General features: G+C 49.4%; 11 protein-coding genes across 11 annotated transcripts; 5 read left to right on the top strand and 6 right to left on the bottom strand.

Moving 5' to 3' along the window:
- Positions 1–2,330: 2,330 nt before the first annotated feature.
- On the bottom strand, positions 2,331–3,116 carry TRIVIDRAFT_199739 (uncharacterized protein; the record flags this gene model as incomplete). Its single annotated transcript, XM_014102115.1, has 3 exons — positions 2,331–2,555; positions 2,619–2,747; positions 2,808–3,116. The coding sequence occupies 3 exons, from the start codon at positions 3,114–3,116 to the stop codon at positions 2,331–2,333; spliced, it is 663 nt and encodes a 220-aa protein (XP_013957590.1).
- A 2,791-nt stretch (positions 3,117–5,907) lies between these two features.
- Positions 5,908–6,753, bottom strand: TRIVIDRAFT_199738 (uncharacterized protein; the record flags this gene model as incomplete). The annotated part of the gene is made up of 4 exons (XM_014102114.1): positions 5,908–6,097; positions 6,362–6,367; positions 6,450–6,573; positions 6,666–6,753. 4 exons carry the CDS (start codon positions 6,751–6,753, stop codon positions 5,908–5,910), a joined length of 408 nt encoding a protein of 135 aa, XP_013957589.1.
- A 1,862-nt stretch (positions 6,754–8,615) lies between these two features.
- TRIVIDRAFT_26095 (uncharacterized protein) lies at positions 8,616–9,263 on the top strand (the record flags this gene model as incomplete). The annotated part of the gene is made up of 1 exon (XM_014102113.1): positions 8,616–9,263. A coding segment is annotated over one exon (648 nt), but the record flags the coding sequence as incomplete, so codon positions are not given.
- An 807-nt stretch (positions 9,264–10,070) lies between these two features.
- Positions 10,071–11,750, top strand: TRIVIDRAFT_220629 (uncharacterized protein; the record flags this gene model as incomplete). The annotated part of the gene is made up of 1 exon (XM_014102112.1): positions 10,071–11,750. One exon carries the CDS (start codon positions 10,071–10,073, stop codon positions 11,748–11,750), a length of 1,680 nt encoding a protein of 559 aa, XP_013957587.1.
- Positions 11,751–11,780: 30 nt separating this feature from the next.
- Positions 11,781–13,351, bottom strand: TRIVIDRAFT_215790 (uncharacterized protein; the record flags this gene model as incomplete). The annotated part of the gene is made up of 1 exon (XM_014102111.1): positions 11,781–13,351. One exon carries the CDS (start codon positions 13,270–13,272, stop codon positions 11,893–11,895), a length of 1,380 nt encoding a protein of 459 aa, XP_013957586.1.
- Positions 13,352–14,646: 1,295 nt separating this feature from the next.
- Positions 14,647–15,312, top strand: TRIVIDRAFT_92171 (Dolichyl-phosphate-mannosyl transferase; the record flags this gene model as incomplete). Its single annotated transcript, XM_014102110.1, has 3 exons — positions 14,647–14,798; positions 14,894–14,962; positions 15,047–15,312. 3 exons carry the CDS (start codon positions 14,751–14,753, stop codon positions 15,206–15,208), a joined length of 279 nt encoding a protein of 92 aa, XP_013957585.1.
- Positions 15,313–15,454: 142 nt separating this feature from the next.
- TRIVIDRAFT_146966 (uncharacterized protein) lies at positions 15,455–16,950 on the bottom strand (the record flags this gene model as incomplete). The annotated part of the gene is made up of 2 exons (XM_014102109.1): positions 15,455–15,582; positions 15,651–16,950. Coding segments are annotated over 2 exons (1,428 nt in total), but the record flags the coding sequence as incomplete, so codon positions are not given.
- A 1,224-nt stretch (positions 16,951–18,174) lies between these two features.
- Positions 18,175–18,909, top strand: TRIVIDRAFT_37118 (uncharacterized protein; the record flags this gene model as incomplete). Its single annotated transcript, XM_014102108.1, has 2 exons — positions 18,175–18,356; positions 18,393–18,909. 2 exons carry the CDS (start codon positions 18,175–18,177, stop codon positions 18,907–18,909), a joined length of 699 nt encoding a protein of 232 aa, XP_013957583.1.
- Positions 18,910–19,100: 191 nt separating this feature from the next.
- Positions 19,101–19,992, bottom strand: TRIVIDRAFT_74134 (uncharacterized protein; the record flags this gene model as incomplete). The annotated part of the gene is made up of 3 exons (XM_014102107.1): positions 19,101–19,333; positions 19,395–19,817; positions 19,899–19,992. 3 exons carry the CDS (start codon positions 19,929–19,931, stop codon positions 19,181–19,183), a joined length of 609 nt encoding a protein of 202 aa, XP_013957582.1.
- A 2,476-nt stretch (positions 19,993–22,468) lies between these two features.
- Positions 22,469–23,677, top strand: TRIVIDRAFT_199731 (uncharacterized protein; the record flags this gene model as incomplete). Its single annotated transcript, XM_014102106.1, has 2 exons — positions 22,469–22,556; positions 22,617–23,677. The coding sequence occupies 2 exons, from the start codon at positions 22,469–22,471 to the stop codon at positions 23,675–23,677; spliced, it is 1,149 nt and encodes a 382-aa protein (XP_013957581.1).
- A 663-nt stretch (positions 23,678–24,340) lies between these two features.
- TRIVIDRAFT_36591 (uncharacterized protein) lies at positions 24,341–25,934 on the bottom strand (the record flags this gene model as incomplete). Its single annotated transcript, XM_014102105.1, has 3 exons — positions 24,341–24,495; positions 24,550–24,813; positions 24,869–25,934. 3 exons carry the CDS (start codon positions 25,932–25,934, stop codon positions 24,341–24,343), a joined length of 1,485 nt encoding a protein of 494 aa, XP_013957580.1.
- Between the last annotated feature and the right edge of the window lie 458 nt (positions 25,935–26,392).

Below are 26,392 nucleotides of genomic sequence, written 5' to 3'. Positions count from 1 at the left end.
ACAAAGAAGAGTACGCAGCCCGGTCGCCACTCGCCCCCCTGCTCGACAAGTCGACTGATACTACGCATCCCTTTCTTTTGCGAATCACACATTGAAGCATTTTGACGATGCTCTCGGCGAAGGACACTGGGCTTGCCTGGTGGCGCCATATACCTACAAGAATTGCACAGAGCTGCGGCAGTTAAGTTTGCACAATCTGAGTTGAGATTATCTTCGACTCGAGGCCTTTGTGCGAAACTGGCGGGTTTATCCCATTAGACAAGACTGCAACTGGCATACGAAGGCGCGAATACTCACTTTCTAGTCGAGTCTCTATGATGCAATAAAACTCACGAACTAGCAGAGGAATATGGGTGATGGCTACAAGCAGATCATTGGTGCTACAGACGTGTCTCAAGCCCCATTAGGTAGGTAATTAACGATTTCACTCCATGTGGCGCCATGCAGCGTAATACTGCTGCTCCTTCTAGAAGAGAGCAATGCTGTTCGTAGAAATACTGCACCCGGTGTTTGATGCGGTTTTTGCCCATTTGTTTATTTCGCAGGGAATAGTTTGGCCATCATAAGACATGGAATCTCTACCCCCATTTTTGCTTGCTGGAGTTGCCTAACATGCGCCTCTGTCACGGCTCGCGTTGCGAAATGCACAGCAATTTGCCTATCCCCATAGAAATCAACAGTCAATGGCACCGTATATTTGCTCAAATTTGCTCTCCAGCTCCCTTTTTTTGTCACTGAGAACGAGTGGGTGATACGTGGTCAAGTGCTTATCCACAAATAAAAGAAAAATGTTGGCTTCATGGACGAAAATTTGTCCTCTACAGGGTAGCACCAACATGTCCTCATGGCAGCCCCGATAATTCTAAAAGAACTGGACACAACCGCATTCCAGTGTCCCATTGGTATTTCAGTAGCATTATTAAGAAGTGGAAGAAGAAAAAAAGGCATGTTAATTGAACGATTGACAAGATCGATCGATCGATCGTGCCACGCATTGCAAATGTAAACACGTAGTAAACTTGACAGTCTTAATTCCACCCATCATTCCCGTCTAGAGAAGAGTCGTCCAATTTTGAATGCTAAAATGAGGTTACGAGTAGCCGAGAATTTTAGCTAAAACTTGCATATTTCATACATTAACTCAATTCAAGCTGGCAGAACATGTCTTGGAGTAAAGTATAGTAGTCTACACATATCGAGGGAGTGCTGCCGATTCCATTGAAACTGGAGTCACGAGGAAGAGATCCAGCCTTGCCGAATCATCCACGTTTCCAACCATCAATGGATGTAGGAAAGCTGCGTTAAACCATAGCAAAGAGGCTGGTCCCACAAATGGGGTTCCTTCACAGCATTCTTAACCCCTCCCAAGGCCTGGAGGTTGAAGCGACATGACTCCGATAGATGCAGGAAAGCTGCGTCGAACTATAGCAGAGACGCCAATGAACACTCATCTAGTCCACAGTCCGATCTTAGCTGCATGAAACAACCGTGGTCTTTTTGAGCTTGTTGTACGTTGGTTAACTTCACAGCATTTTTAACTCCTCCCAAGGCCTGGGGATTAAAGCGACATGGCTCCAATTTATTGTTTGGAGCAAGGCCAATGATGCGAGGTTTCTATAACCACCTGCATCTACTGGTGCCTTTCACAGCACTTTCAACCAAAAAATCTATTGTAGTTAGACTACCTCTCGTGGCCTCGGGCGAGGCTAAAATTGCTGTGAAGAGTCCCGCTAACGGCCGGATTGCTACCATTAGAGAGCTCAATTACTAGAAATGCTTAGGTACACACTAAAGCGTGAGCTACATGCTCTCTCAACGCTAGTTTTGTATCTTTCGTCCTCGTATCAGCATCTATACTCATGGTTTGGCCAATTCCACCAATTGGCGCCACCATCCTTCCTGCAATACTTCTTTACCTCAACAACATGACACAAGTCTACGAAAAGACAGAATGATGCGAATTTCTCGTGTGGGGCATCGTGGAAACTGAATAGTCTCATTTTAGACAACTTCAATCATACAGCCCGCTTGGCTAAGCGGTATAGCGTGTCACTAGTAAATACTTGACATGACAAGGTGATCAGTTCGACTCTGATAGTGGGCACTGTATTTTTTTTTGGGTTGCCATTGACTTTTTGCAGTGCCGGCTCATTTCTAAGTAACATGACCCTATCTTGAAACAATGACAAAAAAGAGACGTCCCAGTCATTCCAGTCGTCTATCCTCCCCACCCTGGCCAGGAGCATCCCTACTCTTGACCGCCCAATGCCTCCATCATGTCGTCAGATGGAAAGACTTGTCCAGCTTTTTTAGAAGAAAACGAAGTCGGCTTAGACGCTGATGGTCAGAGCCAAAGAGGAGTGGATCTGGCTCAGCTGGGTCTGGGCCTGCTGGGCGTAGGCAGGGATGCGGGCAATGATGGCACCAGCCAGGTTGACAACGGTCCGCTCGATCAGGTTGAGAACAACACCAATGGGGCCACGGAGGAGAGAGTTAGAAACGAGGCCGTTGGGGCCGACGAAAGCGTTGATGAGCTGAGTGTTGGCGGTAGTGAGCTGTCATGGCTGTTAGACTATATTGTACCTTGATGGTGTGAATGGGATTAAAGAGATACTTACAGTGGCGAAAGCGTTGTATATGGAGAGCTGGTCACCATCGCTGAAGGTGGAAGTCACCGGGGTGGTGATGATGCTGGCAACGTTGGTAACAAGGTTTCCAGCCAGAGCGCTGATGCTGGAAATGATGTTCTGCAAGCCCATTCTATCAGTATGCACTACTTATTCACTCCATCACGAGGGGAAACTTACAGGGAGCTGCTGAGCAAGAGTGACAGCAGTGATGTTGCTGATGGCAGTTCCGGTGGTGGCAAAGACGTTGCTGACGCTGTTCAAGGTAGCAGTAATGGCGCTGGCGTTAAGGGCCGGGAGACCGATGTCAAGCTGGTGAAGCTCGGTCATCTGGTGGACGTGGATCTCATGGGCAAGCTGCTCGAGCTGGTGAACCTGTTGGCTCTGCTCGCTCTGCTGCTGGGCCTGGCCTTGCTGAGTGGAAGACATGGCATAGGCGGACTGGACCGTCAGAGCGGTGGCGAGGACAGACAGAAGCTTGAACTGCATTTTGGGGGTAGAAGGCCGAAACTTGGATAGATTTTTCTTCTTGGTGAGATGGGGATGTAGAGGACTGGAGTTGTGGGATGAGCTGGTAGTGGTGATGAATTGGACTAACTTGGCTCGGATCTTGTCTCGTCTTTTATATCTCTCGAAACTAGGTCGTTTAGGAATCAAGGGATATATATTGGAAAGAGATGATGTCCCGTAACGGCCTCACGGGCTCTGTGTGGAGACACTCAATATGAACATCCATTCCTAGAACTTGCCTTCTCCAAGACACACAAGGGAGATTTCCAGGAGAGCAACGACAGATTGTTTCAACGGTTAGTGGCGGATAAACAGCAGGTTAGACCTGGGGAATGCGAGGCTGACTCCAGTAGAATTTCTGTCAAGCTTGCGGCTGGGTTTTGCCAGTGACATCAACGAGAGAGGCTTTTGCTAATTTGTTGGCACAAAGGCGTCTTCTCCTTGAATCACGAAATCTCCGTGTCCTGGCTAACCAACCAATAGCATTTCACGAATCGTAGTTGTGCTTTATTCCATTCCATCATGTCTTGGGCTGTCCGGAATGTTGACGAGGTCTCGCTGCGGCCCGCGCATGAGACCAAACAGTTTCCTATGTAATGGGAAACTGAGGGACTAGACGGCAGCAATTGCTCTAGAGTGTGATATTTGCCACTGTTGAGATTGTTATGTGATGGATGAGCCATTGATCTGCCAACCCTGATGACGAATTCCAAGCTGTGGTATTCAGCACAATAAGAACACATGAAAGGCGTTCTACCTGACATATCAGACCTTGGTAGATTCCTTCATGTAAAACGTTGCTGCAAGTCAATTAAGCATTGATCCAGAGTAGACCAATGCCGTTAGTATTGAAGACTTGTGCTTTGTGCGTGAGCAAGGCCATCATTATGGACCAAAATCATCTCCTACGGCATGTCTAAGGCTTAGCTTCAATTCAAACGCCATGACCAGATCTCAGCATCGGCCAAGACACTGTATCATCTAAAGTATCAGGCCTACCTGGGAAATCTTTCCAACGTTCTTACGATATATTCTGCAGATTCTGGAGCTGTCGGTGTATCACCGGGATGGCGTTGCAGCTTGCCCATTTGTTTCTTCCCACATTGCTGACAGATCCGAGCAGGCTATGCAGCAGCATCTTTATGTACGTCTTCCATATGGTCGAGAAAGGCAAAAGCGGTATGTCATCCGGAGTATCCTGAGACGATAAAGGCCCCTTTCCCTCATGCCCCCGCGAAATACGAAGGAGTGGCGAGACCCGCAGATAGAGGCAGATGCCCAGATCCTGCACAGTTGAAGAGGGGCTCAACAAAAAAATATTACTGCCGAAATGACGCCCCTCTCGGTCGATTGCCGTGGTAGTTGGACAGGGAAGAAGCCAAAATGACTGCTGCTCCGTGTCCAGCAGTCGAGTATTCGACTTGGCGTCAAATATACTCGTAGACTGGACAAAAGCGTCTAGAAGACTTCCCAAAAATACACAAGGCGCTTAGAGGCGCCAATCAATAGGCTTAGCACCCGCCGCCCTCTGGAGCCATTGGCAATCTGGGGAAAGCAATTGGTAAATTGGCTAACAGTCGGCGGGCCGCGCGGATCCGCGACGGCGAAGCTCTGCCAACGCTTTCGACGGACAGCGGCCGGTATTTCGTGGCGATTGCATGAATACGACGTCAATAACATCAGTACTTGCCGCCGAGCAGAAAGTCGCCGGGCCACAAGGTTCTCAGAGGCCTCTTGCGGAACAATCTCGACGGGGCCGAGTCTGCGATTGATTGTACATGGTGCTAGTTCCCATCTAGGCAGGATACGCGACGTGCGTCTGTAGGAACGGAGCCTGGCAGTGGACATGGCCAGCAGCACGCCATCTCATCTGCTGGGCAAGGAGAAGACAAGATTGCAATGGCCATTGTTCCCGGGCTTCTGGCTCCTTTCCGCGCGATGGAGATTCGTCTAGAAGGTCGACCGAAGGTTCTGGATAGGAGGAAATGAGGCGCCCAGGGCTGCGAATCTGATAGTCGAAATTGCCAACAGATGCCAAATGAAAGAGGCCACGGAATTTGGCGCTGCTCGGTACGGTACCTTGCATGAATGGGACGCAGAGAGGACCCTGCTTTTGCGCCCGTGCCCTAATATGCTCTGATTGCATTTTTTTCTTCCCTTAAACCATGTCACGGCCCATGCGAGAGCAAGGACAGGGTAGAGGGCCTTAGGCAAGTCATTCAAGTTAGCAAGCGACAACAAGTACCCAGCTGCCATTTTAGAGAGAAAAGCTACTTACAGTACCTGGGTGGCTGATTGATTTACCACTGGTGCCCTTCCAGCGTTTCATTGAGCCTTTACAGGAGAAGGGAGAGCACGCGGCTGGCAGCTTGGCAGATGGCCTAGAGCCGGAAGTGCTTCCGCATCTGGGCTGCCTGGAGAATGACTCGGCAGCCAACAGGTAGACGGGCATCTCATCTGCCTCCCTGCCTTGGTTCATCCGGAGTGGAACTTACTCATGGAAGATACCAGACTGGTCAGGCATGAAGGAGAGAGGCGAATAGTATTACTCGACCCCGTATTACCCTACTGTACCCCATGCGGAGGACCCCGAGAATGCAGTGCAGTAGAGTACAAGCACATGCAATTCCACGGGCACGCAATTGAGCACTTTGCAGCTGCCTAGACAAAGAGGGGGAGAGGAGAGACAGACAAACAAAGCGTGTGCGTGCGAGTGAGCGAGGAAAGCGCCATCGTGGCTCAGACCATCTGGCTGCTGCTTGTCTCAGTTTCACCGCTTCTGCTGAACTTGTACCAGTAGGTACTTGCACGTAGGACATGGCGATTGGCAGGTGCGTCTTGAAGCCAAGTCACGAGAGCCTGCCCTCGCTTGGCCTTGGCTCTTGCACTTGCTTGTGGCTTGTGGCTCTGGCTTGCGCAAGTGCAGCTGCAGCACCTGCTGTGGACAGTGCACGACAGGACTGTACAGCTACAGTAGCACGGATGGAACATCCAAGGCAAGAGCTGCTGCAACTGCGACTGCCACTGTGACTTGATGTGGCTTCGGCATCTCGTTCATGACATGTGAATGCCAACCTTGGAAACTCTATTTTCTGCTGATGTTCCCGATTTAGCTCTTTGTCTTGTCTCTGGCTGCTTACCGTGACCGTGATGCTCTTGCGTCTAGCCTTTGCAGCTGAGGGCGCTTCTACCACATGATGCTTGCACGGCTGAGAAGCACATACCAGCAACTAATAGGTACCAAGTTATTAATCTCCATCGCACTGCGGAGTACCTATACGCCTGCCTTTACGCCTTTACGTCTTTACGCACTGCTGAGCAGCGACAGCCGCTTCCAAGGGAACGACTTTGCCCCGATCAGACTCACTCTCCCCCTCTTGTGGCCGGAGATATGGTGGCGGGTTTACGCCCTTGATTCCCTCGTGGCCAGCATCGGCTACAGAAGCCGCCACATTCGACTAGAAGCAACTGATGATCATGGCGTCCTTTTTCCAAAAAGCCAAGTCCCGTCCCGCAACTTTCTTTTACCCGCGTGGCCAATGGCGCTGCTGGAGAGGCATCCATCGTAGCGACATCGGAAGCCGTCGTCCAACCACGACGGGTTAGCAGACCACATTTTGTGTCGAACTCGCCCTGCTTCTGGATCGATGCGCATGACCTGACCCCTCTGCTGCAAACACTGCAAACGCTGCAACGGAAAAAGTTGCAGCTCTTTGCTGTGGCCTATCAATGAGTCTACTCGCCGGCATGGTGGTTGTAGCGCCGCCTCCACTTGGCCTGCAGCAAGCAAGGTACATTACTTACTAGTACGAGTACTACAGTACGCCCAAACCTGGCGAAACCTCCCACAGGATATACCTCTTGGTGTGGTTTGATTTGCTGGTGTGTGGCAGCATGTGGCCCCCTGCACGCTGGTTTTTAATAGATCAAATGGCATGTACTTGGATGTACTAAACTTGATGCAAGCGACTATCATGACGACCTCGCAATGCTGATCTGCGCACATGACAGGTACCTGTACGGCAGAGACACATGCATCTTTGACAGATAATCCCTCGGCTGTGATTCTCTGATTCGACAATTCGCCGCCCATTCACATCCACGGCTGCGAGCACCATTCCAAGTATATCATTCATCTGTGGCCCCGGTTCTCGCCTGTGCTTCTCCCTTTGGCGAAAGCAAGCCTCTTCACAAAGGGCCCTTGTTCAACTCAGGTTTGCAATAGCGCCCTTGTAGCCCCTCGCGCGGACTCTCGCCGTCAACCCACTTCTTGGTCCTTTAAGCGTTCAAGATTGAAAAGAAGCGAGAGGGGCCTGGTGAAGAGCTCTCCACTTGGCACCCAAGACTACTTAACAGACTGGACCTCAGCTCCCGCCGCTTGGCGATGGGCCCTTCCCAACCGCCAAAGCATCCTGGACTCTGGATTCTGGGTCCAATCGATTAGCCACGCGACGGCGTCTGTGCAACTTGGCTACAAGTAGCTATTACGAGACTGGTTGCCATTTCAACTGACATCTCGACGCCCTCTCGACGACGCCTTTGCCTTGACTCATCAACAGAACTTTTGCTTCCTTCTCTAAGCGACTGCTAGCCTCAGCCGAACCATCTGCTGTCCATCGCTGCTGCTTGACACAAGCAAACAAGAAGAAACAAGAAACGAGAATAAAATCCATGCCCTGCAGCCCACAAGTACAGTAGTGAATGGGAAGAGATAGTCGCCCTTCAAATCAGGTTATCAAAAATTGTCTGAATCTCGTCATCGCCAACCAACCCTTGCTGTCGTGGTTTTTTGCATTTGTTCACCGCCGACTGGTGATTCGACTTTGTTGTTTTAATAGCTCCACAGCCGACTTGAATAAGCACCCCGGCCCTGCATACTGGGGCAGGGATCGGCTCACCAGCAGCGGATCCCCTACAGAGCGGCCCCTTGGTTTTTATTTTTTTTTCTCTTTGTCCCCGCCTGCCGTAGGCCCTGAATCGGACACCACAAACCGGACCAATCGAAGCGTTTGCCGTTGCCAGTCGCAATCCCGCTTGTCACTCTCCTCGATTTGAAAAGACTGGGCGCTCCCGGGAGAAGGCCATTGTTTTATAACTTTGCGTTATAATCATCCTGTGTGGCTCTTTACGGGCGGTAACCCAAACCACAAATTATTTCTATTTCTTCTTGTATATGCCTCGAGTCGCTTGCAATTTCCAGGGGCATCTCACCACAAATATATTTAGGGGACCTCCAACTATATACTCCTTCTCCCATCCACACTCTCGTCAAGCTTGGTCCTCCCAACACCCCTCTTTTGACATATATATGAAAAACCGAAAGCTGGCCGTGGCCTCATCTTAGCCAACTACAACTCCTTTGGCAACTTATATGGTTGACGCCCACCACACTCGACCGTCACTTATACTGCGCCGGCCGCAAGCATCTCAAACAATTCCACCATCATGGCACATTCAGCACGGCGGGCATCCGAAATCTCCTACTACAGCTTCCGTGATGCTGAGCAAGTAGACCCGCTATCATCGCCTCCTTCAACCTCTCGGGGACGCCAGCCGACTCGGTCTCCCAGGTCTCCCAGGTCCCCTAGGGAGCAGTCTCCAACCATCGTCAAAGTCCAACGAAAGGATTCTGGATACGAGTCGCATACTTCATCACCACGCACGTCAGCCACTTACATTCGACCCAAGCCTTCACGACGTACTACAGGACTATCCAAGTATGGAACTGCATCAGCTCAGTCGTTACGATCCCGCATCCGGCCGACCATCCATCGACCCGCAACCAGCCAGACATCTGGCACATACCAACTTCGAACTGTCGAGGTCGCCAACCAAGTGCCCTACTACCAGTTCCAAGCTCCCGACCTTGCTGAAGTTGCAGAGACCAGCCAGGAAGCCCAGAATACCGTCTTACCGCCCCAGACCACTCATTACTGGACCAGCGATAGAACTCGTCGATTGGAGTATGCAGCCATTGACGCTGCAAGCAAGGGCGTCAAGGGCTGGTTCCGAAGGAACTTGCTTCCCGACTGCTTTGCAGGCAAAGGCAGACATGTTGCCTTTGACGATGATACTGGCAGTGTTCGTCGGTATAGGCTTGACCTGGAAGACGACCAAGAGGAGAAGTGTGCATCTGGCTGCCCGGCCTCATCGTCCCGCAAAAGCCGGTTTTCTATCCGGATTCATCGCAAAAGCGTGGCTGTTTAAATCTTTTCTTCTATTGTTCTTTTTTCTTCTCCAAATACCCATTCTATCATTTATTCCTTTGCATTTCGGCGCACCACATTTATTCGGCGTTGTATACCCCGATTGATTTTTTTCCCTACCGTTTTTCAGGTTCTTTTGTGTTCTTTCAGATCCTTTCAGGTTCTCGTATGGAGCTGGACGAGATGAGATACCAAGCGCGCGCATATACCAGGAGAGCGTTTTCTTTATTCTCTTTTGAGATTTTTTTTTCTTTTCAACTTTGCATAGACATGGGAGTGGGACAGCAGGTTTAGAGCTGTGATTTGATGCCCCCTTTTATTACGTCTTTGGCTGGCTCATTTTTGAGTGGAGGAAGCCGGTTACACTGGACCAGGTTGAACAGTGTAGCATCCAATGATGCGGATGAGATGAATGACCGATTTTTAAATTTAGAGCTGATGGATAGAACAAAGAGCATGGCCATTGAGACTGGAATGCAACGAAAGTAAAGGGGCGGCGTTGAGGGCCCGTCTATGGTCCGTGGGGAGGACAAGCAAAGCCAGGCTCTTTGATCCTCAATCGCGGCTTTAGATAGAAGCAATCAAAGCACACTTCTACAATCAAACAATGAAAGGCAGCCATGTAAATGGCAATAAATAGTCGCTCATCCTTCTTACATGCAATAACGCGTTGAAAACTTGAAGGACGTAATTGCTCATTTTATTTAATATCACGGGTGTGAGGGTTATGTCCTCAAACGAATTGGAGCGGCGGCAGAAGAGCCACGTTCCTGACGTGGTATCTAATCAGTTCTCAAGCAGCCCAAGCAGTTGCTCTGGCCTCCCCAAAATATCACTCGCCTTGCGAACTCATAGAACCCTAAACACCGCTCCTTCTGTCTACTTCTCGGAGTCCTCAACTCCGGCTCCGGAAGGGGTTCCGGGAGACCCACCCGGCGCCGACTCTGTGGGTCTTCTTGGCAGAGCAAACAGCTACCTTTCGTCTGAAACAAGCATTGGGTTAATTTTGGGAAACAAGGAGGACAAGACAAGGAGAATGGAGGGGCTGGAGACTTTGGAAGTCCCGATGGAGTTGGCGGAAACGGTTATCAATATGCATACGCTTTATGCAGCAGAGATGAACACCCTGAAGGACACCCTGAAGAAAGAAATGAGACTTTTGAAACAGCAGAATGACGAGCTTGAGAGGAGACTGGACATGCAGTATGGAATTTTGTGGCAGACGAAGGAGTTTATGCAAAATATTCGTAATGGTTCGTTTGGGGGTGTTGATGGAGGGGATCTGCCGACGCTGTTTGAGGAGAGGGATGATGATGATGATGATGATGTGCGGATGAGAAGCGTGGATATGGAGGTGCCGCCGACGCCGGATACGGATAGAGAGCCTATCAGGAGTACTGGGCGGAAAGTTACGAAGAGGAAGCCTACGATTGGGAATTCTGGTGTGAGGAAGGCAAAGAAGAGACAGACGACGGCGAGGAGGGCGTTAGTGGAGGACAAAACATTACGTTCTAAAAACAGCGCTGATGCAATGGACCTTCAGCAACAGGAGGGTTTAGGCTCGGAGACGCTGCAAGAGGAGGAAGTCAATCAGGAGAGGGAAGATGATGGAGGCCGAGCTGATGACGAGAAAGAGGATGAGGATGAGGATGGACTTAAGATATTAGCTGGCGCGCGGCGGCTTCGAGCCGTGGTGCGGAAATCTCTTTGGACAGCCATAAACGACCCCCCAAGAGACGACAACCCCCCGGATCTCAACGACCCCTCCGAGAACAACAACGACTCAGACACGGATTACTGCCCTTCCCCGTCGCCCCCAGCGTCGGAATTTTCGCCTGAAGACGAACATGCAGATGAGCCTGAAGATGAACCTGAGCCTGAACCCGAACCTGAACCTGAACTTAGACCTGCCCCTAAACCTCGTCGCCGCCCTGGTAAACGAGCCCAAAAACCAACACCAATAAAATCAGTGCCAGGCAAACCCCGATACAGCGTCAGCCGCAGTTCAATCCCCCGCTACCACACTCTTCCAGACGGCGGCCGCTTCCACTTCCGCCGTATGTCGAAGGGAACCACTGTCCTCTCCATCTGGAACCAGTACAAGTTCGGTGACCGCGAGAACCCCCCCATCGAGCTCCTCGAAACAACATATGGCACGGAATGGCGCAAGAGAACCACCCCCGAAAATGATCGCCATTACAAGTATATAAGTAATTATATTAATGTGCGGCTCAAGATTATTCGTTACCTGGAGAGGATAATTGAGGTTAAGAAGATTGAGCCGGAAGACGCGTGTAAATCATTGGGCAAGATCGCGGATGGGCATATTCATGGGTTTCTCGATTCGCTGACGCAGGGTAAGGATCCGTTTGATGTGCTTCCGGTAGCCAGCACCTCGTATACGTAGAAGAAAGTATAGATGTACGAATGGTCTTGTCGAGTCTTTGACGAGGTCAATTATTCTCTTGAATTGATTCAAACTATTTCCCTATTATCCCGCCATCAATCAAATACTTGGTATCCATAATTAACACACCATCTGTGACATATCAGAGAGCTCTGGGTTTCACCTTGACATAAAAGTCAATCGGCCGAATATTAAACCATCCATCCACTTCCAACTTATACTCCGGATCCGCCAGCTCGAAATCAAACTCCTTAATCATCTTAGCCAAAAGAATAAAGCTCCACTGCAAAGCGTAGTATCTGCCAATGCACACTCTCTTGCCATTGCCGAACCACTTCTTGGCTCCGGCAGGCAGCCTCTCAAAGGCCTCGCCGACCATGCGCTCGGGCTTGAATTCCAGCGGATCCTCAAATACCGCTGGATCTCGGTTCACCCCGTGCAGAACAATGATCATGGCTTGGTTGTGTGCGACTTGGTACTTGCCTCCACCGAGCAGCACGGGACTCTTGTCACCCTCGGTGGTTGGTCGTGGCTCAATGTTGAAGCCTGGTGCAGCCGAGGACAGACGGAGTGACTCGCGCATAATTCCTTGCACGTACTCTAGCTGCTCAAGATGCTGAAGCTCGAATTCCCCATCACCAATGACTCTGTCCAACTCTTCACGAGCCTTGACAATGGTCTCTGGGTTCTTCTGAAGGAGATAGATTGCGAAACCGAGCAAGCAAGGTGCCGTGCTGCTCCCGATGGGCATCGAAAGAATCTCATCAATGACTTCCGAGTCAGTCAAAGTCTTGCCCGTTTCCGGATCCGGCGTGTTCATCATAGCAGCCAGCGCATCTTGGCGGTCTGTCGGGTTCTCGTGGCGATACTTGACCAAGTCTGCAGCATAATCTCGCATAAGCTTGATTGACGACTTGAACTTGCGGCCATACACAAGCCAATTGAGAAAGCCTGGCCGAGTAGGGCGCTTCATGGCCTCCGACGTAGAGTCTTCCATTGCCTGAAGCATCGGGTGCGGAGGACCGTTCAGTCCGTTGAGCCGCTTGCCAAACAAGACGTAGGTGGTGGACTCGAGATTCAGTCGGTTGAGCTGTTCTACAGGAGAGATTTTATTTTGCTCCCCAAGGCCTCTCCAATTATTCAGAAGCTCGGTAGCTAGATCTCGCATCTCTCCAAATTGAGCTCCCACGGCGTCGGGCCTCAGCGTGGGGAAGATGATTCGGTGAGCGATGCCCCAGCTAGGTTCATCATCATATGCCGTGAAGAGCGCATCGTGAACCGCCGCTCGGATCTCGACAATTGGTCCGCCGACGTACTTGCGGAATCGCTTCTCGTCGCAAAGCTCCTCAGCTAGAGCCACGCTGGCAACGAAGACGATGGTCTGACCCAGTACTTTGATCTGGAAGATCTCGCCATACTTTTCCGAGAGCTTTCTTAATGAGTCCCATGTGTTGCTGGGTTTGACGTCAAAAATATTGCCGAGCAATGGCACACCGGGTGGCTTAGGAATTGGAGTCGTCATGTTGATCTTGTTATAAGACTTAAGAAACAACGGGACTAGTAGAGGCCTATGGAGGAGGATGGGAGAGGGGAGGAGCGAGGTGTACAAGAGGAAGAGGGGGAAGAGGAGGAAGAGAAGGAAGAAAAGAGCAAAGGCTGGGGGAGGTCACATCTATAGACTAATACAAGCAGGCCAATGCCATAATACATGCAGTAATGGGCCCGATTTAGATGAAGTCGTATTGGGTGGCCGCAAGACCGTGGATCTGTAGTGAGACATTCACCACCGCAATCACAAATACTGCCTGCGTGCTTGATTCGCGGTGCCAACTCACCCATGCAGTGCCGCTAGCTCTGCGGGTTTCGACCAAGAGCAAGCATCAAAGGCCGGGCATGTCTTTGCCTGTGCTTCACGGTCAATCTTGGCCCGCGTCCAAGTGGTCATAACCACTGTGATGCACGAATTGCAGGCCGCAGAGTGAGACATTCCCCGCCGATGCCTGTCGTCATTTGGTCCCGTATCGGGAATCAAGCTGTCTTACAAGCTCCCTGTCACATCGATTGCTTCTGCTTTCTCCTCTCTCGCACAGGCAGCTTCACCGGCACATCGCACGGCCTGCATTAGCGCCCGGGCTCTGAATGGATGGACCGGCGATTAGGACGGCTGGGAGAGCAAATCCAGAGCTAATTGCCCGTCTCCTAGTGGCCACCGCGCACCAAATCCACTCCCGTCCATCTGGGATGGGCCTGTTGCGACGCTGGCCATTGCCCGTCAGTGGACGCCACGCCGGCGAGAGCAAAGCTGAATACCAGGGTCATCTGTAGCCTCTTGCCTCCTTTTTCCACGTCTAGCACAAGTGCGGGTGGGTGTACCCGTGGGTTGGACTTTGATGATCCTGGTAAGCTGAAGAGTTGGTTGGATGGCCGATCTGAATAGAGAGGCCATCAATCATCCCTGCGCCTTTTGCCAAAGCGGTAGATCTAATGGTACAATCTCGATTAGTACATCTGTCTGTCTGTACTATTAGCAATGCGAAATTTCAGCATAAAGAAGGAAAAAAGAAGGAAAATATGTGAAGCAGAGGGAAATGAAAGAGATAATGCTTGCTTTTCTGTGCTTCTGTGCCATGACAAGTGCAAGACATGCCAAGTGGAGAAACACTCTACTCTAAAAAGGCCATCAACACAGCTTTGCTTAGTCACCATCTCTGAAATTTACAGCTGCAGGGCGATTCGTTTCAACGCGCCTCCCCTAAGCCACAGCCCAACCAGCCAACTAAGCCCACTGCAAGGCCTAAAGCTCCAGCGCGCCAGTTCCCAAACCCGGCCGAGGCGCCACGCTGGTTAGATCGCGGAATTTCAACCTTCGACCTTGTTCATCTCGCAAAGGGGGGCTCCAATTCCCACGCATTTTCGGCACTTCGCAGACCCTCAAACCCTCACGCTCATTTTATTATTTTCTTTCCCTTGTCAATTTTCGCGATCACCTCTGTCGTCATCATGACCCGCGCGCAGCAGACCATCTCCATTGGCCTCTTGGTCTCCTCTGTACGAAGTTTCCCCCCCCTTCAGTCGCCAAAGCCTGGCTTCTGGATCGCGATACGAACGAACTTGTCTTTTTCGCTAACGATTGCTCGAAATAGCTCTACTTTGCTCTCTTCCTGGAGCTCATTCCTCTCCCTCCTCTCGTCCAGCAAGAAATCGTCCCAGTGGTGCGTCGCGACCCCAAAAATCATCTCCCCCGTGTCGAATCTCTTGACAACACAACTAACCTCTGCTCCTTTGCAACGTCATAGCTCCCCTTCTGGGCCCTCATTTCCTTCGGCGCGTTCCTCCTCTTCCGTCTCGGCTGGGGCGTCTTCACTTTCAACGATGTTCCCGCGGCGCACAAGGAGCTGATGGAGGAGATTGAGTTGGCCAAGGTCGATCTCAGGAAGCTGGGTGTTGACGTGGACTAAATCGTGGCATACGTGGCGCAATTGGAAGAGGGATAAACAAAATGTAAAAATAATCATGTGTAATATCACTCTGGGATCAAAACAAGTAGTGTTTTTTAATGTTCACGTTTCGGGCTCACTCTTCTTGCTATTGATGCGGTGGAATCACGTCAAGCGCTCATCTTGAGCTAGATTGAAACATCTCTTTTACTCCGGCCGCCTTTCAGGCTGTCCTTTGATATCACATCGCTCAACAACATACACACTTCACTGTTCTCCTACAACCAACGCCACAATCGTTTTAACCGCGAGAGATGGGTCCTGCCCCCCCTCTACAAGATCCTCAAACAGCTTTGGGAGCTTTCCCAACACACCACGCTGATCAGCTTTGCGCCCTGCATAAAGAATATGTTAGTATATAGTTTTAAAGACAAAGTGGGGAAAAATATAGTAGAGCTCTTACACTTGCCGGGGACGCCAATCATGACAGTCACCTTGCTTTGCGCCTCTCCAATCCAATCAAAATCAATCCTCCACTCCAACCGCACCGATGATGTAGGATCTGTCCGCTTCTTCGACGGGATGTTAAATTCGAACGCTTGTTGGCCCATGAAATGAACCAACGCGGCCTTCTTAAATGATGGCGCAGGTGTTGATTGCTCTTCCCCGTCGTCTTCCATCTCCTCAGCTGTTCTTCGCAACGGCTTTTTCCTCCGTGCCTCGGCAACGGCTTGCAAGAACTGTCCCTTGGAAGCTAGCTCCTGGTCTAGTTTGGACCATAACTGCGCTCTTTGAACGGCAGCCTGGTACCATTCCCCCATGGCCCATGACAGTATCCCAATGTTGCGCTGCATGCTCCTGTTGCAGTCGCCTTCGCATACCTTGGTGACAAATGGCCCCAGCTCAGCCCTCGCTGCGGGTTCGAGAGAGTGCACCTTGAGTTCCAAAATGCTCGAGTTGGTGGCATTCACCACCATCTCGACCTTTGAAGCAAAGAGGCCAGGTGCGTCTTTTGACCGGAAAGTCATGACACGCCGCTGCCGCAGGGGTTGGTCCCCATCCGCATGCAACACGGCCATGGTTGACGTGACCTCGAACGGGCTGAATAGTTGCAGATATGGCAATTCTTCCTCTGCCGTCATCCTTACGGGATGGTGAGATTTGATGTCTGCGATGTTGATCTGATCGTCTGTCGTAGCGACAACCGGAGTTGGCCTCCCAAATGGCAACAACGCTGTAGGGTTTAATGCCGCTCTTAATAACTGTTGTGATGGGGGCGGCGGAGGTTTTGTCTCGGAGTCTATGAGATGCCGTCGCATCACGTCAAATACCTCTTCCTCGTCCGCAAAGCTTAGGATACGACCGGAAGACTGCATCAGCCGTATTCTATCGTTCTCTTTGCTTACTATCTGCAGATCCCGCTGCAACTTTGCAATCTCTTCCTCAAGAGCCTCTATTTCCCTCTTTTTGTCTCTATTCGGATCAAACACGCCAACTTGACGGGCTGGATGGGCTTTGTCGTGCAAAGGATTCTCCTGTGGATTGCCATCGCTGTCCCTTGGAGGAAGTTGAAAGCTGTGCATCGGCAATACAGCCTTGCTGCCGGGCTTCACGGGCGGGTGGCTCGAAGAGGGCTTTAAAGGCGAGGTCTTTTTCATCCTAGGCTTGTCTCTCCATCGCGATGGACTGCTGTGTATGCCCTTTGGCGGTTTGAAAGAGGCAGCGTCAGGGGCAGATGGCGGTAACTCGGGCTCTGGGTGGGAAATGGGCCGACCGCTATTTGGTGATCGTCGCTGCCTTCTTCCCAAGAATGAATCTGCCTCATCGTCTCCTTCGGGTGCAGGCGGCGGTAACGGCCTTGGCCTCGGTTTGAAAGGCGATCTGGTAGGTATTCCAGCCAAGCTGCTGTCGGCTTGTTCTGACGATGGTAATGACCCAGGGCTTCGCGTAGCTTCATCCTCCTCTTGCGCTGGGTTGCTAGTCGCTGCTGCTACCGCGTTGGCGGATTCGTCGACAGCTTCTCGTGCTTCGTCGCTGGTGGATAGCGTTTGTTGTTGCTCTGTTGGTGGCGCAGATTGTTCCTTGTCTAAGGTCTGTGGCTGGCGACGCACTGCGCTGGCTTTCGTCTGTGCAGCGTTTGCAAGGCGATTGGCTCGGGCTCTTGCGGGCTCTGGAGATGTTGGAGTCGCGTCGCTGCTGCTGCCAATGTTGACAGACGAATTACGAGGTGAGACCCGACGTCTCTTTGACGCAGGCCCATCCATTGTTGAGAAGCCAGGGGGTGGTGGGCGGTAAAACCATGCGGCAGGGGAAAGGTCTATGTTGGATTAAAAGAAAATGAATGAGAGAAAAGAAAAAGAAAGAAAAAAAATATGCAAGAGATGCGAAGATGCCCGTATGAACAGCTTGGCGATGTGGGATGGTGTTTTTGGCCGGATGGAGCGCGTCACAGCAAAGCTGCAGCTAAACAAGGCGGGCTTGGACCAAAGAGGTAGGCGGTAGCGCTTGGGCTCGGTATACTAGACTATGTAGCTCCAAACACTGGAGGATACTGTAAATCAGATTATTATGCAGGTTCCCATGGATGGAATTTCTTGTCGCTACTGCTTGCGTTGTCTAGTGACGATAAAAATAAAAACAAAATCATAGCAGCAGCAATACAAAAAACAAAAATGTGCTTCCTATTTATCCTGCTTTTATCTCTTCTCTCTACCGAAAGACACCTACTGATGCGAGTCTGAAAACGACGGGAAGCTCGAATTAGTACCGAAGCCATCACGTGCGGCTCTCTCTCTCAGCAAATGCCGGTTTGCCCGATGACGTCCGAATTGCCCCCCACAAAAGCTCTGCGAAGCCGAAGTGCGAATTCCGGATCAAGGCCTTGCTCTCATCCGGTTTCTTGCCGGCTCTTATAAATCTGCCCTGTCGCATCGCATCGCATCTGCCGCAGCCCAATTCTCCAAACCTACTCTGCTGAAGCAACCACAATGTCGCCGTCAAGAAACATCATATCGCGGCTGGGGCTTGTGCGGCCCAGAGCGGCTTTATCGCAGGGGAAATGCTGTCGACGATGTTTTGCCAGTGTCACTGAAGCTGGCCTGGAGGAGCAGTGGCCGCAAAGAACGCCTCTGGGAGCATACTACCAAACGATTTTCGAAAATCCTACTTTGTATTCGCCTCCTAAAACGCTTAAGAGAGCAGCTAGCTCCATCCCCACGGACCCAACTCTGAAACCTCAAGACGCTACTCCCAAAATCTTCTCTACCATATCACCTCAACAAACATCGGCACCAGCAACCCCAGAAGCAAGAGCACGAGTCATCTTCGGCTCTCGTCTCCTCGGCCCCGCGGAAGAAGCGGACCGCCTTGCCACCAAGAAAGCAAAATCTACCTACATCGCCGGCATCCTGATCCCTCCTCGCCCGGAAGAGCCCGACAACTGCTGCATGAGCGGGTGCGTCAACTGCGTGTGGGATCGTTACCGAGAGGATTTGGAAGAATGGTCGGCAACCAAGGCTGAAGCGAAAGCGCGATTAAAGGCTGGAGGTCGCACCATGGATGCCGATGGCGGTCGGTCGGATGCAGTTTTGGCGGCCGACATCTCGAAAGACAGATGGGATGAGGAGGCCTTTCAAAATGTTCCGGTTGGCATCCGCGAGTTCATGAAGCAGGAGAAGCGGCTAAAGGAGCGACACCAGCGAGAAGGAACACTCGGTGGCTGAGAGATGAAGAAAAGAAAGTAAAGAAAAGGCATAAATTTCAAGTCGGAGTTTCAGCAGGCGGTATAGTGTATCAGTCAATCAATTTCGAGAGCTGTGGTATGGGGCATCATGTATAGAATCCAATATCCTGTATCATTAAATTAGACATCAGAGAGAGCAAGCTTAGAACAGAGAAGACAGCAGCAAATATTAATGGTATCAGTTATTTATTTATTTTTTTGCTCTATTTCTCAATTTTACGTATTCGCAGGTTTAGATGACAAAGCGTGTTCTATTTCTTCAGGGCGGCAAGACGGTCGTGCTCGTCAATGTCGATGGCCTCCCAGGGATAGTTAATCCACTCATCGCCGCAAGTGACGGCAGCCAGGTATCGGTTGTTGACCATGTCCTCGGGCAGCTGGCCCTTCTTGTCCTTGTTCTTGTTCTGGAAGGGAGTTAGCAAAACATACTTTTTGGCATTAATGTCTCCGCGGATAAACACATACGTGGAGGACAAAGATGCTGAACTCGGCCTTGGGGGCATCGGGTCCCAGCCTCTGGCGGGCAAGCTCGACATCCTTCTCAAGCTCCTTGACGGCATACTCGAGCGTTGTCCGGGTGTCGTCGACCTCGTCCACGATCAGGACTCGCTTGCCAACGAGGTTCTCCATCTCGCCCAGGGCGCTGAGATCGAGCCACTGGGTGCGGGTGACCTTTGTGCCAATCTCCTCGACCTGGGTGTCGTCGCCCAGGGACTCGTACAGGGAGAGGCCGATGGCCTGGATGGGGATGTTGGGAGAGCCGGGGCGCTTGAGGAACGAGCGGAGGATTCGCGCAGGGACGTAGCCGCCACCGCCGATGGCGATTATGAGCTGCGGCTTGAAGGCATCGAGGATCTTGGTAGCGGCCTCCTGGCACAGCTTGTGGACCTGTTGCGGCGAAGTCGAATTAGTTTTTAGGTTTCGCAAAGTACGATGCGGCAGGTTGTCTTGTTCAAGGGCTTATCATACGTCGTTGTAGGTAACGTAAATCTTCTCAACCATTTTGACGTTTTTTATTTGTTTTTAGTCAACGAGGGGTATCAAAAAGGAAATTTGGAACAAGATTGTCAAGATGGACGGAGTCTTAACGAGGCCGGTGACCACGGGAGCGAGACGGGATACACAGAATGCCCAAGAGGAAGAGAAAAGAAAGGGGAAAAGAGAAGAGGAAGAGGAGCAAAATATAGAGGCAATCACCGGCGTAAGAAATTCGCTTCACACATGCTTTTCGGCGGCTCCCGATGGTTAATTTTTTTTTTTTTTGCTCTTAATTTTTTTTCTGGGTCAGCAAAAGGGTCCCATTTTCCCCTCCCCCACCAAGATGCTGCGTCACTTCACTGTCGGTGATTGAAGCAAATCCCAGCATTGGATCACTTGCCCTGCAAGCTCCGTAAGGGCGCATTAGACATGCTTTTTCGGGTTAGGCGATCTTTGGATCGATTTGCCGGAGGCAGCGAGAATTTTCCCGTGGTTTTGGTATGAGGGTTTATACTCGTACACGGGTTTGGTCGTATGATGTCTTATATGAGTACATGGATCTACTTGAACTGTCTACGAATCTCCATTGGTGGCTGGGTAGATGTATGTACTTTAACCAGCTGAAGGTGATGGATGATCATGATGGGAACAGTAAAGCACGAGCCGTAGGCAGCAACAGCATCCATCTGCAGGACGAGCAAGTTTTGGCATGACTCAATTGCCAGCATGAACTTGCAGATGCGTACTAGCCGATTCCAGGATGGCCATCTTCACTGTTCCGTACATGAGCATCATCACCGAGAGATAAAGGGTTGGCTATGGATGGAAATGAGTTTCACTCACTGCTGTTCAAACAACTGATGGCAAATACAGACTGCCGGAACAGAGAGGGAACTGAATGGGAATAGAGCGTCCAGCCGAAAATGTCCAAGCCATGTTCGAATTCGCCATCACCAACGACTAAATAGGAATCGCGCAATGGCCACCCTTGCTCCCCAAATAAGCATGGTTAATAACGTTGACGCCATCATCTGTCCTCGGAGACTCCCGCTTCAACTCCCAGGGTGAGAAGAAAATCTCGATTTTCACCAGGTCGTGGGTTCAAATGAGATTTATTCATGTTTTCTTATACTGTGGCAATGTAGAGATGTACCAAACAGGCTATCTCCAGGAACAAGGGAATAATGTTTGGGCTTCGGTACTTGGTAGGTCAAAAAGGTGCTATATGCATGAATGTATATGCAATATATAACGATACGACATATGATGGGGAGTAATTTCATCACGTAGAATATTATTGGGAATACCTTGGCTAACATACTGTTCAAGACTATAGGAGATTCAGCGGCAATATTACGTAGGGGGCGTAGACATCGATGCGTACCATCCTGGATCAGACCGCATACTGCGCATTAATATGCCTGTCACACCTTGCACATACCTAACAGTTTCTTTGAAATACGAACCTCTTGATCTATAATCCAACAATCTTCTTTATGTGACCTGTGTACATTATCTTAGGACAACACAGGCAAGATACAAGCCGAATGCTTCGTGGGCCATCGTGCAGCTCGTTATTATACGTGACTCGTTTCGGCCCGTAATGCAACTACATAAAAGATTTTCATTATTGGCGGAAGATTAACCGAAAATTTTGAGACTCATATGACCTAGAGGACGGGTATCTAGGTATAGGAGAAAAGAAGGACCGCCAATCTTGAACCTTTATTGGTGGGTTCTTCGTATAAACCTCAAATCTCCACAAGTACTGAATTCTATCCGACGCCCAACCATGCTAGTCTCAAGTTTATGCATGGTTTTATAAACTATATCGATTAATCAGTACTACGTTGCGGGAAATATTCCCAGAAGGAGCAGATGCAAGTTCACACAGCTTCACCTTGTTTGGTTAGTGTCAGACCGCCTGTCATGGCATTACTCGGAATTGCACGACGATGGTTTCTGGATACTCAGGGGTGATGGATACCCAGGGGCGTTGGTTTTTAGCCAAAACTTAACGCGACTCGAGTTTGAGGTACGAGAGATCTGTCCCTAAGTTTGATACTATTTCTTTGTGTAGATGGAAGAATTCGAAGAACGCAATCGCAATAAGCTTGTAGCTCTATGCCAAGATGCACATTATTATCTAGACTGCTATGTCATATTGCCGATATAGTTGTTCACTTGGATGTCAAATTTCTTCATTTGGTAACAGAGTCATGCCCCTGTACCTACGTAGCTGATAAACCTTAACGAGACGAGTGAAGCCATCCAAAATGCGCTCAGATCTCGCTGGAGCATAAACCATATACCAATCATTCAAAGTTTGGGAAGCCGTTTTCAAAGTTTGTTCTTGCTCCTCCTCTTACGTTTGCCGTATAAATATTTCATGGGAAGCAGCCCCCTTCTTGATCTTTATCTACTCAATTTCAACAAACATAGCTCACATCTCTGTATACACATATCGTCCATCATAGCCTTTCCGATTATATTACGTGATTGCTTGTAGAAGCCTATCTATACAATTCAAGTGATCAAGTTCTCTGCATACACCACCCAGCATGTCTGACCAAGAATCAGGGGGGCAGACGAACCAAGAAATTGTCGGTTCAGCCAACTCACCTACCACAAATAACATAAGAGATAATGGTGCGTACTATTGCGGCGCTTTTACATTTGGTGATACTCTTTGCTTACGAAGATAAATAGAAAACCTCCTTTATGATATCAGCGCGGTATTTGGAGGGCCCATTAGCAAGTCGCTATGGCCAAGCATCAATTCAAGGATCCGAGCTTTCTTGCGGCTCAACCAGATTGAGCAATTCAGAGACCAATCGCACGCCAAGTATATCGATTCGTGCAAAACTCAACAAGAAAAGATGAACTGCCTGCTCCTCAATCTCCAGATTCACCGCGGCGAGATGATACAAGTTGCTCTGATGGGAACCAAAAGATTCTCCAGCCAGCTTAAGGAAATCATCGACAGCCACACTAAGCTCTACGAGGAGATGCTGGAGCATGTTGAAGAAGTGGTTGAAGATGCGATCAAACATGGTGATGTTTACATGCGCCAGTTGAAGAAGGAGTTCAAGCGGATAGAGAAAGAGGTGAACCGACAGAAGGTTAAAAGCGAAGTTGTTAGACGCAAAGTCGGTAAATGCGGGTCATTATTTTTGCGACAGTGGCTGCAATTTCCCTGGACCAAGAAACCGTTCGTCAAGGACACTCTAATAATAAATCCTGATACCAATGATGGCTTCTTTTTCAGGATTGGCTTAGAGCGCCTCGCAAATATCGCCGCCTTGGAAAAGAATAAGGAACTGATGCAAAAGCAACACGTTCTCATCTGCTTGGCCCACGATGCCATGGTATGGGACCCAGAGAACGTCTTTCTTCATGAAGGAAAAGTTCAGGGACGGCTCTGGACCCATGGACTTAAAGAAGAGCATTTTCGGAAGCTGGACGGTGATGAGTGGTCTGTCCAAATGAAATGGACGGCGGCAGAAGGAAGCATGTGGAGGCCAAAGACTGTCCATGTTAATGGAAAATTTGGTCGTCGCCATGGAGAACAGGTTGAATGGGTCCCAATCGAACCGGGTCGCTCTGACGTCGACTTTGACGTTGAAATTCATGCTTTTGACGACTTCTATGATGAGGAAGAATGGGGTGAGCGAGGATCTCGATGCGATACCGATACCTGGTATCGCAGCAACAGAACCTGGTTTGAACGGATATTCTATCGGAATGGCCCTCCGGATGATGATAATTGAGGACATCAACGGAGAGATGAACATCTCTGAAGACCATCTTGTTCTCCACCAAGTCTTCTGTGAGGTTGTGAGACCAGGTGATTACGAACTGACGAAGCTACGAAGCTATGGCGATCCATACATTGCATGAATAAATGGCGTTTTGGATGGATTGAATATACCGCATTGATTTACCGGATGATTTGCACATGATATAGGGGGCTTTGACATCATATATCGAGTTTGTCGCATGGCGACCGAATAAAGTACCTATTTCTTTTTCTCGCTTTCCACTGTTAATTCGTTGAATTTTCCCATCAAATTACATCGTGTCTAGCTATTGTATATATAGTCTTGGATAAAATTCGTGTGGTTGACTTTGACCTGGAATTCGCGATCGCCTCCTTATTAGATGTAATTTCTCCTCGGCAAACGGGTTGAAACACCTGATTCCATAGCTGATAATTTTCAAAATATTCTATTTTTTACGTATAGGTAAGGGATTTGGGCTATTAAACTCTGATCAACCTGAAGATCCTCACAACCGTGTACTGTGTAGAGTAGTAAAAAAAAAGACAAATCCTCGGTTGTTTATACCTATGACACCATATTGTATGATACCAAGAATTGAACGCATAAACGCCAACTAAGCTTAAACAATAAACAAAAAGTGATTGATACAAATCAACATCTTTTTAGACTAATTTTGACTCCATCTTTGCATGTAGTGGCAAGAGCATAAAGCTCTACCCATTCTGAATCATCAACTGCGTTCATTGTCTCGAATGTTTGCACCATTCTTGACACAAAGTAATATGTTTCCAAGAGGGCAAATTTCTCTATTTAAACAAGTTAGAATTCGCCAAACAATTTTATAGCTTCAGATAGCTTACGGCCAATGCAGATTCGTGGTCCGCCATTGAAAGGTAAATAACTCCAACCTGGTCTGAGACCATTCCACCTTTCGGGCACGAATTCTTCAGGATCCGGTCCAAACACTTGAGCGTCTCTATGCATAGCGTAGATGTTGTACATGACGAGATTTCCTTTCTTGATGAGAAGAGGTGAATTGCCATCTTCACCACCACCATATGGTAGGACAGTGTCTTTGGACGCTTCTCGAGCATTTGTCGGGATGACAGGATGGAGTCGCAAAGCTTCGCTGCGGTTAGCTAAACGACGTTGACGATAAAAACTTGGATCCTGGCTCACACTCTTGAACACACCACTTGAGATACTCCATATTGTTCAGTTGGCTGCTTGTTGGAGGCTCAGCACCCGCAATCGAAGTGACTTCCCTCCTCAGCTTGTCATATATGTGCGGCTTCTTAGCCAGAACGAAGAAAAGGTTGCTCAACAAACAGGCCGTAGTATCGCGACTCGCAACCAAGATATGGAGTATCTGATCCCTAAGCTGTTTTCGATCTGCCGTCACTGCCGCGAGACACTGAAGAACATTACAGCCCATTATTGCAGAATTGCTCTCATCTTTTCTCTCCAAGGATGCGCTGATGAAATCGTCGATATATCGGAACACGCGACTTCGCGCCCTCATAGCAGCAAAATTGATGGAGAACATCTGGAGTGGACCGAGCTGCATCTTCCTAACAATCTCCGTAGAGCACGTCAGGTAATCATCCACAAACTGCTTCTCTTTTGCATGACTTGATATGCGGTCGAGGACGCGCGTCGAATGGCCCATAAGAAAGTCTGTCGCAAAGTCCATAGTGAGCCAGAAAAACAGGGGCTGTAGATCGATAGTGGTGTTGTCGTCTGGAATTCTCCGTAGTAGGGCCTGAAAATGAGTCTCGAGCATATCGACTATGCTTTCCTTGTTCTGCTTCGCAAAGCAGGGTCGCAAAACTCCTCGAGCATGTGACCACGAGTGCCCGTTCAATGTGAAGATGCCGCTCCCAAGGAGCCCTGTCATTGCGTTGACTCGCAGACGAGGGAGCTTGAAATCGTCAAAGCCAGAGGCAAGGACATGCTTAATATTTCGGCTGTCGCATGTGTAGACGGCCTCCCATGTCCACCGTCTGTATGCATATGTGGCTCCCAGCTGTTGGAAGGTCTTGTATGTAGAATCGAGATATCTTTCGACGGGTTTTGCAAAGAGACAATCGTAAATGAAATCAAATCCAATGTAAGGATCCTTGACTGGGGCTTTCGATTGCGCGTCTTTGCAGCCTTTGATACGTGAAATTCGATACTGGAGGATTTGCTTATATATACCATGAGATATGTAAGAGAAGAAAAGTAAGGTGAAAAAATAGAGCATTAAATATTGATCCTCAAAGAATCCATACATAGCTAATGATATTCCACGGAGCATCAAGTCAAAATAAAGTCTTAGATTTCTATGATATGGAAAGCTTTGGTGTGTTGGGACGAAACAAAAATTGCGACCCCTATTTCTGAGCCAGCCCAATGAAGTCTCTGCATCACTTCATCACAAAGTACACTAGTAACATGTCCAAGCCCTTGATAAATTATCTGGCAGCCCAGGGATGTGCCTATTTTTGCAGAAATCTAGTGATTGGAATTCGTTCAGGCAGTTGGCGGTACTTGGCTTGCGGTATCTAGACAATACAACACACAAAGAAAAGGGGCTGCCCTAAGCCCTTTCATAAACGTCATAGCACTTCTGGTAAAGGTGTGTTTCACAAATTCATTTATCCAAATGCCTTGTATACATAGGACCGAATAATATCGATAGTTTCGTCTTCCTCGTGCTCC

Source organism: Trichoderma virens, assembly GCF_000170995.1.
Source record: "Trichoderma virens Gv29-8 chromosome Unknown TRIVIscaffold_5, whole genome shotgun sequence".
In the NCBI taxonomy this organism is placed as follows: domain Eukaryota; kingdom Fungi; phylum Ascomycota; class Sordariomycetes; order Hypocreales; family Hypocreaceae; genus Trichoderma; species Trichoderma virens.
The sequence above is the reverse complement of the archived record's forward strand: the minus strand, read 5'-3'. Positions and strand labels throughout refer to the sequence as shown.